Source organism: Meles meles, chromosome 15 (assembly GCF_922984935.1).
Source record: "Meles meles chromosome 15, mMelMel3.1 paternal haplotype, whole genome shotgun sequence".
NCBI classification, from domain to species: Eukaryota; Metazoa; Chordata; class Mammalia; order Carnivora; family Mustelidae; genus Meles; species Meles meles.
In genome coordinates, this window is record NC_060080.1 from 32581588 (window position 1) to 32596856 (window position 15269).

Consider the following 15269-nt stretch of genomic DNA (forward strand, 5'->3'; position numbering starts at 1 on the left):
ATTATCTTTGAGGGCGGTATAAAATTCCTGTCCTTCCTTATCAAAAGTAGGCCATAGAAAATAGAAATAAAATCAAAGAAGACAGTGAAATCAGCTTCTTTGTTCAAATATTTTCCAAAAATATGAGTGCAACGCAACTAAAAAAAATCTAGCTATGGGGATACTGCTGTTTGTTTATTTATTTATTTATTTACTACATATGTTAGAAATTTGTCGATTCTATAAGCATCAAAACATTTCTGAGCATAAAGCTGGCTAGGCCATAAGCAAGGGTCAAATTCTTCCTGAAGGACCATATCCTTCCTAAAGGAAATTTGTATGACTATAGTTTCCTACATCTGGTCCCTTTTAAATGTCATTTTTGATGATATTAAAAATCTCAAGCCAAAATGAACACTAGAATGTGGATAACGCTACTCTTCAAGGACCTTCGTTCTTATTAAATATATATTTTTGGAAAACTGGGCTGTCTGAAGAAGCCTAATTACTGAATTCTTCTGAAAGTTCCTATTAGTTACCATTGGACTCATCTGTCAGGACTGGTGGGTATTAAGTTGTCTTTATCACGAATGTTCAAGGGGAGATTTAGCAGTAGGAAGTACATTCCAGAACGATCCCTGAGTCATAAATACCTGAACATAGAAATCATGCTTTTAGATCCTCCCTTCTGAATTACAGAAATCTCTTCTAGTCTTTCTTCAGTCTGCTCTCAAAGTTAGTGGGGCATTTCCTGAAGAGAACAGGTTTTGTTTGGTGCATTTGTGAATCAGGGAAGGGAGATAAAACTGTTAAAGCTTCAAAGGAAACGAAGGATAGTACTTGGAGCCGAGGAAGAGGAGAGAGTTAAGTGTGAGAGTAGGAGACACGGAGAGAGAAGAGTACAATTTCTCGCTGGTATGTCTTTGTATACTCTCACACCTTTCATTCCTCTTCTTATCCATTTTGGTTCCTCAAGCACAAGGGAGAAACTGCACTCTTTCTCATATTCCTCACGGTCAAATATTCTAATGGTAATGATCTTCCTGTGGGAACACAAGACAAAGGCAAAACAAATGGTTGGAGTCACACGCTCATGCTAGGGGTTCACCAAGCTGCATGTTACCGTGATGTTATGGAAGGGAGAACTGGCAACACATGGGCCTCACAAGTATGTAACAGGGCATGGCGGCTACTCTCGGGGGGCCCCCGTGACGTGCTCTCCTCGTTGGCCACTTTCACAAATGCTTCCTGCTTCTGTGAGCTGACAGGAAGTACCCTGAAATCAGACCGCGGCCTCCATTTTGGCGTGGCCAGCATCAGCCCCGCCCTTCCCGGAAATGGAGGCCGGGTTGACTGCCCTGAAAATTCGTCTCTCAGACCTGCCATGTGCAGAGTGGTCGGAATTGGCTGATGGAGCCCCAGGTTGGGCCTGCGGTGGCCTGGGGGCGAGGGGGTGAGATCGATGCCCTGTTACATAGGTGGAGGGATGTGTGTGTTGTGAGCCACGTCTGAAGAGTGCAGGCATCCAGGGGTGGCACAGGCCAGCAGAAGCTGTTGGGCTCAGCCCTGGAGCAGCTCCCCCACCTTTCTTCTCACTCATCTCCACCAGGCGGGGCTCTCCAATCTCAAGGAAGAAGGTCTTGTTTTTCTCATACTCCTCATCATCAATTACCTTGACTGATATTGTTTTGCTGAAACAAAGAAGAATAGAAATTGACGAACAATGGGAAGAGGAAGAAGACGAGAAGGAACATAGAGAAGAGGAAAGCAAGGTTAACAAGCTGCACTTCCAGACAAATGGCAACTGAGAAAATTCTTTACTGTGACTCTGTTCTTCCAGGAGGGGTATGGGCTAGTTCTGAAAGATTGCAGACGTCACCCAATGCACAGCTCCCCAGCCCAAGGCCATGGGATGATTTTAGGCACTCAGGACTCACGGGTTTATCATCACCAGCAGAAGGAAAAGCAGAACACAGATCACAATAATAAGAAAAGAAAAATATATTTATTTGGTAAATGCTTTAACCGTAGGATTGTGTGAGCCGTGCCCTGGAATTCACTCATTTAGAACAAATAAGTAAAACACATCAAAATATCAACAGAGGTTATCTGTGAGTGATAGGCTAATGGGTCCTTTTTTTGGGCCTTCATTCTCTTTACTCGATTTCCAAACATAATATTTTTGTAATAAACTGTTATTAAAGTAATAAATGCATAAGATCATCACAAAATAAAATCAAACTCTTTTATCTTACCCCACCCAATGTCCTAGAATCAAACTCTTATTCAGGCTAGTCAGATTTTCCACCTAGGTCACAGGGGGAAAATGTTCATGTTTTATTTGTCTTTCTAGAGATGGAAGCTAAGGCCTCCCAATAGCTGTTTTGAAAGGTGGGGGATGGGAGTCGTGATGCTATACTGATTCTCATCCCTCCAAAGCTGAGTTTTAACTTTGACAAAATATACCATTTACACCACTTTCAAACTCCACCCGTACACGAAGGCATTCAGTTAAGAATTCTTCCCATAATCCATCTGTTAGCACTTCTAGGTTTAGGGTCCTCTGGTTGTGAGTGATGGCAGACTGTAGGACAAATGCAAATATTATGCAAATCTCAATTTCCCATAAACCTGATGACTGAAGATATATCTAATGTTACCTTCTAATTAATAAAGGCTTAATCACTTCCTGTATTACCATATACTCAGAGCCCCCTAATCCCTTCTTTGTCCTTGAAAAAAATTTCTTTTCCAGTAACACTGGCCAAGAACATTACTGACTGAGGTTTTTTTGAAACAATGAGTTTACACAGATGCGTAGTTTTAAAGTCACGGACATCGTTTAGTTTTGGTGGAATTTTCTAGGTCTTATGGAAGGAAATGAGTTTGTAACTTTTTTTTTTTTTTTTTAAGAGAGGTAGAGGTGGGTAGGTAGGGATAGAGGGGAGGAAGAGAGAATCTTATGTGGGATCCACCCTGAGATCATGACCTGAGCCTAAATCCAGAGTTGGACACCTAGCTCACTGAGTCACCCAGGTGCCACCCCCTTTTCAAATTATTGATCAAAACCACCAAGTTTTATTTCTACCCACATATGCCAAAGAGCATCAGTGTGCTTTCCTAGTATGAAGGAGAAGAAAGGTAGAAGTTTCTTGTAATTCTCTAAATTTCCTAGCCCCTAATGCTAAATGCTTTAGTCTTGCTTTCTTGGGTTAACACTGTGGAAATGATATCAGATGATTGGTTCTGGTCCTTTGGAGCCCCATAACCAGCTCTCTGCTCCTCAGCTTACAAATATCCCCACATGATGCTCATATCCAATTTCTCATTACTAAGAAGTTGGGGCTCATGACAGTGCCTTTTCTTTTCTACCTCAGCTGTGTCCTCAAAGACTGAAATACTAAGGCCAGATGAGCGGTTGTAAATGACTAAAGCAATAATCATTTTTTCAGAGAAGTTAGATATTTACAGACTTCTGACAGTGTGACGAAGTCCAACTACATGTACACAGTGAACAATTCCTGTCTAACTTCTGGAACTATTCTCTGGAATGGACCTATTTACTTAGTGTATGTGTGTGTGTATGTGTGTGTGTGTGTAATTATACATATCAAATCAGCCTACCCTGACTACACTAGGATATCTAATCATTCCCCAATCTCCAAAAGTTATAAATTATTAGAGAAAGTATAAGAAGATGTAAGAAATGATATATGCACTCTTTATTTCGGAATTGATTTGATGTTATAAGTGAAATCAAATTTATTCTACAAAAATCTGCCAAGCCTTTATCCTTTTTACCATCAAACTTCTTCATTTTGGGTATTAATTTCTATCTTCCTGCCTTATCATCCCAAACTGCAGTTGTACAGCTCTACTAAAGGAACCAGCCGTAAGACCAAGCATGGAAAAGGGTTAATGGGCATTAGGAAGGCCATGCTACCACCTTCTGGACCTCTTGGCCCAAGGTTCATTATCACTTCATGATTGGGTACACCAAGGTGGATGCCATGTTGCAATGCTCTTGCTTCTCTTACCTTGAAACATTCGGCTTCTCTTTCTCCATCAGGTACTCCCAACCCATCCTACATCTCATCCCATGTTTTATTAGATTGCAGAAACAGAGTACAGTAGAGATGGTTGGTGTAGCCTGGCTAATAGGGTGAGGCTTTGTTTAGAAAAAGCTTCTAGTTTTATTCCCAAAGAGCAACATGATCACTCATTCAGAAATAAATAGAAGAAACCAAATAACGTGGTTTCTTATTCTTGGCAAATTTAATCCTCTATTGTCCTAACAGCTTTATTTCCTATACTCTGAGTAACTGATGAATGTGAGATACATGAAGCCCCACACAGTTTGTTTGTAGAATAAAAAAAGCACTGAAATTTATTTTTAGATTACCACTATTTACTAGGATCATAATCCTTAGAAAATGTTTCAGAATTCGATAACTGTGACGCTGGAAAATCAAAGAAGAAAAAGAAACCAGTATCTCTGTAGGTGCCTGACCAAGACCCCTAAAATAGATGGGATTTGTGTAATGGCGTATTCAAAATCATTAATAATACCATCAATAGTGTGCCTGACAGGACAAACCATTAAATTATAAATTGATTTCGGTGCTCTTTCATAGCAAAACGATTAATAGGAAGCTTGTTTATGAAAGGACATTCTAGTCCATTGGCTGTTCTTTTTTTCTCTTTACCACTGGGATGCAGTCAAGTTTTCTTTCTTTAGATTGACAAATTAATCCAAACAAGACTGGAACAGTCAGGTAGACACAGTGTTTCATCCAATGACAATTCTTACGCTCTTACTGCCCCAATAAGAAACAAATAGAAAAACTGGTGTCATGCAATTTTCAACTACCATAATTATGAAGAAGATAATGAGAGCTTTTCATCCGATTTTTTTACACATCTCTTTAAAGTTGAATAGTGTACTATAAAAATGATGTTTTCTGGAAACTTGCAAAGCAGTTACAAATCTTATAACACCAAATAATTTCTCAGTGTGGCTAAAGTTTTTATGGAAATCCATCTTGGTTCCATTTCTAAGAGGGAAAAAGGATTTGATTAAGAAAGATCAGTTTATTGAGTGAAAAAAGGCAGGTCATTCCTTTTTTTTTTTTTTTTTTTTTTTTGCAGTGCTTTTCTTTTGGTAATCCTAAACCAACATCTATACTTGACTTCTCAGTCTCTCTCTCTCATCTGATGGGTCTCAAAGGACCTGAATACCTTCCAACATTCTACCAAGGAGTTTGTAGGTCTTGTGGTGACTCAGGCAGATGGTGCAAAAGGAAAGGAGGTGGCTATATTAGTGGAGGTGGAAAAAAATCTTTTTCAGATTTTAGATCTGATTTCAGATCTGACCTCTCCTCAGTAAGCCAGAGTAATCTGGGCCTCTTTTTTATTTCAGCCTCAATTTGCCCTTCTTCTCAACAAATCTTCAATTTGTTCCTTCTTCTCAAGACTGCCCTTGATATTAGGAGAAGTGAGAAAAAGATGAGTTTGAAAAGAGAAGAGACTCTCCTTTTAAATCTCCATGCAAAAGATTTTAGTGAGGATTTCACATATTTAGATACTGCAATGGCTGTTTTAAAAATTATTATTAAAAAATTAAACTCACTTTAGGCATACTGAGAGATCAATGGACCTATGAGCACTTTACATTTCTTTTCTTTTTTTTTTTTTTAGATTTTATTTATTTATTTGACAGACAGAGATCACAAGTAGGCAGAGACGCAGGCAGAGAGAGAGAGGAGGAAGCAGACTCCCCGCTGAGCAGAGAGCCCGATGTGGGGCTTGATGTGGGGCTCGATCCCAGGACCCTGAGATCATGACCTGAATGGAAGGCAGAGGCTTAACCCACTGAGCCACCCAGGTGACCCCAGTTTACATTTCTTAATTCACCTGTCTTTGTAACAGCCCTAGAAGGAACTTCTGCTACTTACCATTCACAGAGGAAAGAATGACTCAGAGAAGTTAAATAACTCCCAAGGTCACAAAGGGAGACTCCTGTAATTGGCTCCAAAGACTGACACCTTCAATTATATAACCCACAAAGTTCCTTATTCATTCAGCTGTGCAGTATTTTTATGATCACTTTAAAGGATCTGGATCATTATTTTAAGTTAATATAAAGGTTTATTGTTTTATCTTTATGTTAACAAGGACTGCTTAGATTAGCAATGATAGAATTCCAACTCTATTTTTAAAAGGAGAGGAGCACATCTATTTTATGATGCCTGTCCTAAAAAGTTGAATCCTTGAGGAGACAGAGGTCCTATCAAAAGTAATTGAAAAGTGCCATGAGTATGTAGGGATTCGGCAATTCTGAAAACTTTGAGCCACCAACCAGTAGCTTCAGCCTCATGAGGAGGTGGTGTGGGTGCTTATTAGAACTGCAGAATCTCAGGGGCCATGCCAGGCCCACCAAATCGTATCTATATATTAACAAGATAACCAGGATGATGCTATGCATGTGAAAGTTTGAGAAGCATGGATCTAGAGAGGACAATGTGTTCTTTTATTAAGTCAGAGAGTGAACTGAGAGGCTGGTAAAAGCTAGGCTTGTGTTTTGGGACTGTCTGCCCATTAGAATCACATCCGGAGCTCAGCAAACTTTGAGTGTGGAGCAGGACCCACTCAAAACCAGTGACCTCAAGCTCTCTGGTTGTGGGGCCCCAACATGAATAAAAGTTTTAAACGTTTTTTGGGTGGTTCCAGTATGCAGCAGGGACTGGCGGCTGGCTAATTAATGGAGGGCAGGAATGTATGTCTGATGTTTCAAAGAATGTATTAAATAAAGAACAGATAGAATTGTGAGAAAGTCAGAATAAAACTAAATTTCAGATCTAATTAGCAACCTAGACTGAAACATGGGAGAACCATTTTGCTTTGTTCTTCACCATTGTTTTTTCTGGATTATGTAGAGTAGTTAAAATTTTGTTTTCTCCTCAGGAAAGGCTGATCTCCCCAGGCCACCTTAATAGTGCAGGTGAGAAAACACTTTTAGCTTTCAGGCAGCAAAGTTTACACTCACACAGAGTGATTTCCTTCCCCACAAAGTGATAGGAAGTCTGGTGATAGGCTTTTACACAATGGAAGTTCTATTTGGAGAGTAGAAAAATTAAGGATTTCAACTACCACAGAACACAGTAAAGCCTCATCCTTCTGCTCTCAGAGAGTTTCTGAGCCATGTTAGTGAAAGGCCACGTTTTTGGAACTGAAAATTTTCCCCATCATGGCCATCACACTTAGACTCAAGAAAGCAATGACCCAGGATTGATCACACATGAAGGCAAAAGACCTGGCAACTTCTCTGACCACAGAGTGATGTCATCAGGTGAGGCAAATTTGAAATCGCACCCCCAGTACACCTGATATTAAAACAGAATCAACTCTTATTACTCAAAAAGACAAACCAACGTAAAAATGGGCCAAAGATCTGAATAGATGCTTCGCCAAAGAGGATCAACAAATGGCCAATATGCATGTGAACAGATGCTCCACATCGTTTGTTATCGGAGAAATGCAAATGAGAACCACAATGAGATACCAATGCAAACCCTCTAAGATGGCTAGAATCAGAAAGACAGATAATAACAAGGTGTTGTAGAGAACATAGAGCGATTAGAACTCTCTCACACTGCTGGTCAGAATGTAACACGTTGCAGCTGCTTTGGAAAAACCTAGCAGTTCCTCAGAAATGTAAAGACAGAGGGACCTTATGACCCAGCAATTCCGCTTCCAGGTATATAAGAGATTTAAAATCATATGCCCGCATACAAGCTTGTACTGAATATTCATAGCAGCGTCATTCAAGAGAACCCCAAAGTGGGAACAACCTAAATAGCTACCGACTAATGAATGAATAACACAATGTGGTCTGTCTACACAATGGAGTATTATTCAACAATAAAAAGAAAGGAAATTTTGACACATGTTACTAAAGGATAACAGAACATGCCACCCCAAAATATGCCACTTTGGTATAATGATAATTTGGAGCTATAGGCACTTGGAAAACAGCAGATGCAGGGTGAGCCTTTCTCTGAACTCCTCTATCTGCCTAAACACCGATGCTCCAAAATGATCTCCATTGTTACAATTTCCCTCCCTGGGAATGTCATCGGCCATTATTACAGGAGAGGAGACTAGAAGTAGATGCCACATCCTGACAAACTTTAGTCACAGATTGTCATACCTCCCATCTGTTCTAAGGATCTCTTTATCTCTCCCCCAAATCATTTACTTTCCCCCAAGAGGCCTTCATTCCCCAGTTCATTCCCTCCTAAGGTGGTATTTAAGCCTTTATTTCAGCTTCCTTCAAGAGTGACTAATTTTTCCCGGGGTCTCTCTCATGTATGCATGAGGTGTAGATGTTAATAAATTAGGAGGGGTTCCTCTTTATCTGTTTTTTATTATATGATCTCAGCTATGAACTCTAAAAGGTAGAGGGAAATTAACATTTTCTCCCCCACACTACAACATGGATGAACCTTGAAAACATTACATTGAATGGAAGAAGCCAGACACAAAAGTTCTCATACTATATAATTCCATTTACATGAAAAGTCCAGAACAGGCAAATCAACAGGGACAGAAAGTAGCTTAGTGGGGGGGGTGGGGTGGTAAATGGGTGGTGATGATCAATGGGTATGTGTTTTCCTTTAGGGGTGATTAAAATGTTCTACAGTTGACTGTAGCAATGGTTACACAATTCCAGAAGTACACTAAAACTCATTGAATAGCTTATTTTAATTAAGCAAATCTATGACATGTGAATTATATCTTAACAAAGCTCTTATTTAAAAAAAAAAAAAAAAAGGAAGCTTCAGCATAAATCCAGTCCTTAGAAAGAACTGTTTCTTGGGTGAGAAAACGTGATGAGAACATCTTAGGTTTTTTGGTATGGAGTTAGAAAGTTTGTCAGCCCCGTCAAACAGAAAACCAGAGGGCCACATGCCCCAGACAGGGAGAGCCACGGGCCCCAAAGCTAAGTGCTCAGCCTGTCAACTCTGCTGGCCTCAATCCATCCCTTCTCCCAGGTTCCCCACAGAATCGTTCCCTCCAGGACCAAGAGCTACGGATGTCGTACTTAAACACGCTAAACATTTCTGGTGGCTCTGACTTCAGGCCTAGCTTCCTTGGCCTGAGTGTTATGGAGTATGTCAGAAGTGGCATTTCCTTCACAGCATTTGTTTAAGAAGAAAAGGAGAGGACTAAAATCCTAGGTCATGCTGCTACCCCTCACAGAGTCCCCAGCTCTGTTCGCATCACGTCGGGCATTATCCAGCACTCTCGCTGGCATGGATTTCTCTCAGTCTATGAGGAAATATGGGCTTGCTGAGGATTACCTTTTTATCCCTTGGTTTACATACTGGACCGTTTTCAGCTTTTTTTTTTTTTTTTCCTTTTCTTTTCTTCAAAAATTGGTTTGATGACTGACTTGGGGATTTGGAGTTAGGGAAAGAAATGGGCATTCAGAGAAGACCCAGGCATGTGTTCTCATTTTCTGTAAGCAAGCCAAATCAACTCCTCTGTCCAATGAACATTCCAAATAGGATAAACAGGCTGCTAGTCACATTATTTCTAATAACATTTTCCCATCATTTTTACCTTAGGAGAAACTTTGGGCATGGACTCACTTGGGAATTTTCTCAAGATCCCGTGTTAAGATGGGTCATAGAGAAGGGACCAGGCCATGACTCAGCTCTTGTGTCTTTTGATGACACGTCGGGAGCATCAGACCGGGATGCAGATTACCCAAATTCCTCTCTTGGTTCTGCCACTTTCTAGCTGAGGGTTTTGGATCAGTTCTGGCATCTTTCCAAACCTAAGTGTTATCGTCTATCAAATGGGGATAATACAACTCACTTTACAGTGATTGTGATGATCAAATCACGGGTGTCATCATTCATCAGCTGTAAATGATACAACTTCATAGGGTGTTGCCAAAATCAAATAATTCAATGCATGCCAAATAATTTTGCAAAGGACTGTAAGATGTTAGGATCAGTTGTTATTATTCGTTGAAAAGGAGTGGTTTATTCTGTAGTACTTACTGCCTGTTCACCCAGGCACCAAGAGGGGGAGTTGGCAGATGGTGGAGGTGGGTGTCAGGAAATATTTGATGGAGCGATGGGCCATAAGCTCAAGTTCACTCTCATATGTAGCTTGGGATCACATCCCATAAAATGGGCAAGGATGGGCCCCTAAACTCAGAGAAACAAGAAGCATAAGGGCTACTGTTCAGCATCTCAGGCCCAGCTTGGTGAGGTCCCGCTTGACCACATCAGCTAGTTACACAGAAGGGACTGAAATCCTGCATTTCCTGGAGCTCCTGCTATGAAGCAGAGCCTGACGAACAGGGGTAGTACTATTCTGTAATTTAAATAGACTCTGAGGTTGAGAGCTGCTAAAGTAGCTAAACCAAAGTAATTCTCCAGGAGGCCTTGTCATCCATGCACCGAGCTCTACATTATCAAGTGGTAATTGAAATGACTGCTTCAAGCAAGGCAAAAGGCAGGGACAACTACAATCCTACTGTTCTCTGGGGATACCAGAAGAATGGTACAGAGCACTGGAGAGGGGCCTTACCAATAGAACCTTGCTCTATTCTCTTTTCTTCTGCTTACTTTTGTAAGTGAAAGGCCACCAATTTATTTTTTTCCAAATGCAAAATGGGAGCCAATGCAATTCATTTTTGATCTCTCTCCCTTTAGCATTTTCAGCTTTAGTCTCAAAAGAAAAACCTGGGAGCTACCTTCCTGTTCCTAGAAGACCTGCCTGGTTGACCACTTGACAGAGACCCTGCAGGGATCCTGGAGTTATTGTTCCAATGAAGAATCTGCTAACAATTGTCGTGTCCCCCAAGGTTCTATTCTATTATGGCAGGCTAGTGGGAAAGCCACATGAGTAGAGTGTTTCAGAGAAAATGATACGAATGTGCTAAAAAGTGACCATCATTTTGTGATATATAAAATCTACACCTGATTGTTCCTCCACTTTTCTGCAGTCAGTAATGGCAGTCTTCAGGAGGGTAGAGTCTGAAATTTTGGGTTTGTTACCTAAGTATGCATGCTGAGACAACTCGTCAACCTAGTGAGAAATAAAGTGCATCAAGCATCCGACCTCATGCTGAATAATTGTATAGATTTTTAAGAACTGTTTCATAATATTAGCATTGTGCCAGTTCCATGAGAGACTTTTAACCAGACGCTGGAGGGTTCTCATCATCTCGAAACACCTTCTTTAACTTGTCAGCACTACCCAATTGTCTATAGAGATCTTTGCTGTCCTCCTTAAAGGGAAAGAGAAAGGTTAAATTCTCTAGAAAACATTGTTTTGACAAATCCCTCAAAGGTGAGGATAAACGTTGACTACTTTGTGTGGCATCAAGCATCTTTTCTTTAACCTGAACACAAATATCTTTGGTTCAGTTTTAGAAACTTCTGTGAAGTCCTCAATTTGCCACTGCCCATTGTGAGAAGCTTTCAGTTTCCCATCCTTTTCTTTCTTTTTTTTTTTTTTAAGATTTTATTTATTTATTTGACAGACAGAGATCACAAGTAGGCAGAGAGGCAGGCAGAGATAGAGAGGGAAGGAGGCTCCGCTGAGCAGAGAGCCCAATGCGGGGGCTCGATCCCAGGACCCTGGGAGATCATGACCTAAGCCAAAGGCAGAGGCTTTAACCCCCACCCAGGCGCCGCCCCCGCCATCCTTTTCAAAAGCTCTCTCTCTTCACATTGGACATTTTAAACATTCCTGGGTTTTACTGAACTCTCTCCAGAGATCATTTCTGCATTTGGACCTTCCTCCTTTGTCAAGATGCTTTGTTCAAAGTGGAGTACCCTTGGAAGACGGTGGAAAAATTTCACTCCTAGAATGTTACAGAACAGCAGATAGTGTATGCCGAAAGCATCTCTATCTGAGAAAGGCCAGCTTTAAAAATAGAACACCAAGAAATAAAGCCAGGCTTTCTTCAGTTTTTTATTTTTTTATTTACATTCTCTCTTTTCCTTCCTCCCCTTCCTTTCTCAATGGCCACAATATATTCAATGGTAAATCAGTCTCTCTCTGCATACATTCATATAAAATACTCTAAAAGACAAGATGTCGGGGTGTCAAGGTGGCTCAGTAGGTTAAAGCTTCAGACTTTGGCTCAGGTCATGATCCCATGAGTCCCGCATTGTGCTCTCTGCTCAGCAAGAAGCGTGCTTTCCCCTCTTTCTCTGCCTGCCTCTCTGCCTACTTATGATCTCTGTCTGTCAAATAAATAAAATCTTTAAAAAAAAAAAAGACAAGATGCCACATACTTTTCTTGAACAGAGCCAAATGAAATCAATAATTAGTGAATTGTTGCTGAGTTTTATATTTCACATTTCTGATGCTTGTCTAACATTTTTTTGCTATTTTACATTAGATTAAGCAATCAGTCCTTAGGCGTTCATACTACATATCCTTTTTTTTTTTAAACATAAATTCGTCCTTTTTTTTTTTTTTAAAAGATTTTATTTATTTATTTATTTGACAGATAGAGATCACAAGTAGGGAGAGAGGCAGGCAGAGAGAGAGAGAGGAGGAAGCAGGCTCCCTGCCAAGCTGAGAGCCCGATGCGGGGCTCGATCCCAGAACCCTGGGATCATGACCTGAGCGAAAGGCAGAGGCTTTAACCCACTGAGCCACCCAGGCACCCCCATACTACATATTCTATAACTGTGTTTTGATTTTAGTTTTGCATTTCACAATGGGGGCTTATGGTTTACAAAAAATCAAAAACAGCAAATAATAATATTTATTGACTACCTACTCAGTGGGGTGTAATGTTAGAAATGCAGATTGGGCTCAGGTTTGTTTATACAGAAGATATCATGTAAGAAGCCCTCTAGAAAGTCTATTCCAATGTTCATTTATTTTCCCCCAAAATAACATAATTATTAAGGCAAATCAGAACTCTGTGACCCTGTCTTATGGCTCTGAGTCATTGTCATTCCACAATATGGGTAGAGAAAATGACCTCCCAAGATGATTTCTTTAAAAAAGGAATCAGTGGGGCGCCTGGGTGGCTCAGTGGATTAAGCCACTGCCTTCGCCTCAGGTCATGATCTCAGGGTCCTGGGTTCGAGCCCCGCATCCGGCTCTCTGCTCCGCAGGGAGCCTGCTTCCTCCTCTCTCTCTCTGCCTGCCTCTCTGCCTACTTGTGATCTCTCTCTCTGTCAAATAAATAAATAAAATCTTTAAAAAAAAAATAAAATAAATAAATAAAAAAGGAATCAGGTTGCAAAATTCTTCCTCTGCCATTTACTAGTTGCACCTTTATGAATTACTTATTCTTTCTAAGGCTCAAGCTCCTGCTCTGTAAAGTGGTTAAAATGATGGTATTTCTCTCCACTGATTTCCACAAAGAGTAATTGTGATAATACATACAAAATGCTTAACATAGAGGTTGGTGTATATTAAGCACTAAATGAATATTAGCTATTTCTATTATGGCCATGACCAATATTGTTAAGAACTGGGACTTTTGGGAAAGAATTGCCTATAACTCTTGCAAGAAGCTTAATCTACACCTTAGTTTCCTCCTCTTTAAAAATGGAATAATTAGATCTATATTACAAGGTTGTTGAGAGGATTAGAAAGGAAAACAAAATAGTAAGCAATCGATAAGTGATAGCTATCAAAATCATTATTAAGGAGAGCAAAGAGAACTGAAGTATTTCAGTGAAGCTTAGTTACTGGCAGGAAGGGGTCGGTTAGTAGAATTGGTAATACAATCCTTTTTTTAAAAAAATCAAATTTTCAGTATCCATCTTTGGCTTTTGCTTTCTCCAGCAATCTAAGAAAAAAAAAAACTTGATTCTGAATAGAATTCTGTCTTTATTCATGTGAAATATCAGCAAGCCTATATTTCATGGGTTCGTTTTTCACCAAATACAGCTAAAATAATCTGACTTGCTTTCAGATAATTTGTGTTATTTCTCTTAAATTGCTTTTCCTGCTTATTAAAATAATCCTTGTTCACTGTTGAGAATTTGACAAATGCAGAAATGAAAAAAAAATTATAATCTCCCATAAGGTTACCACTACGGATCACCATTTAACATTTAAAAATGTTTGCTTTTCTCTTTTAAAATACACAGCTACGGAATTTGGACTATGTTGCTGTTGTGTATGTGTAAATAAAATTCGGTGTCAAGATTTTTCACCTAATGTATCTTGAACATTTCCTGGGACACAATTTTTTTTAAACCTTTCCTTTAGGATGGCATAATTTATTCCATGCAATGTCTTTATAATAATGTAATTAACTCTTTATGAATGGATTGTGAGTCATTTTTCTCTTTGCTGTCCCTATCCATCTAGACTGATCTCTATTTTATAGGGGGAAATAAATAAAATGAGCCAAAAATATTATGAACTTTTGATGTCTTCTTGTGGTTATTTTCCCTGCAGTCTTCCTTACAGGCATAGGTCTCACTCTGGACTCCTACTATAGGTGGTAACCTTTCTCAGCTCCATCTTCTGTTGGCCTTCTTTGAAGTTCTTGTCTGAATTCTGCCCCTTAGAAAATTTGTACATCCATTTTTAAACAGGGAAATTCTCTTCTCACTCACTACTAACTGTCTGGCTAGTTTTGCTGGAAAATTTTTTCAGGAATCATCTGCCAATGTTGTTTCCCTAGAAGGGCATTCTGGCTATCTCACTAAGCTCCTGTTCGTTCCATAGCAAATAATTCCTCATGCTAAATCACTCACAAATACCCACGCTCATGCCCTTCTCCTAATCACCCACTCCCTTTTGTCATCAAAATAGCATTAGTCATTTTCTACTCAAATTCAGTCCTTGCCTTCACAAACACCCCACCCTCCAGCCTAGAAGCACAGTCTTCCAATCCTCGATCACAGAAATCTCCCTCTTTACCTCTCATGATACAGGTGAGCAAACATACGCACTTCCATTGGCCAACACCTCAAAACTAGATAACACAGTCGGGATTAAAATTCATCCCCAGACTTTCAGTTCCACATCTGGTATTTGTTTATTCTGTTATTATCCTAGTGTTTTTCTTCTCTGGTGCTGCTGGAATCCGATCACCCCTCTAGAGAAAATCTTTCCTTCTCTCCTCTCTTTTTAATGAAGTAAACGCTGATGCTAGTAACAAAAGGAAATGCATGATTTTCTTTGTTAACTCCCTGCATTTTTATCATTGTCTGTTATGCCTTTGATGGCTTTATAAAGTACATGGCCCACAGGAAGCATGAACTTCCTTTAGTAAGGAGGGC

General features: G+C 39.9%; 1 protein-coding gene across 9 annotated transcripts in view; it reads right to left on the minus strand.

Moving 5' to 3' along the window:
* Nucleotides 1-15269, minus strand: part of SLC8A1 (solute carrier family 8 member A1) — a 329486-nt gene that overhangs the window by 65597 nt on the left and 248620 nt on the right. For 5 of the 9 annotated variants that reach the window (XM_045979206.1, XM_045979200.1, XM_045979207.1 and 2 more), the window contains exon 3: nt 1564-1670. In XM_045979206.1, the coding sequence (XP_045835162.1) occupies nt 1564-1670 (107 nt within the window). Of the gene's footprint in view, nt 1-918; nt 1023-1563; nt 1671-15269 lie in introns of those variants that run through there. The other 4 variants (XM_045979204.1, XM_045979201.1, XM_045979208.1 and 1 more) reach the window with 2 other exon arrangements.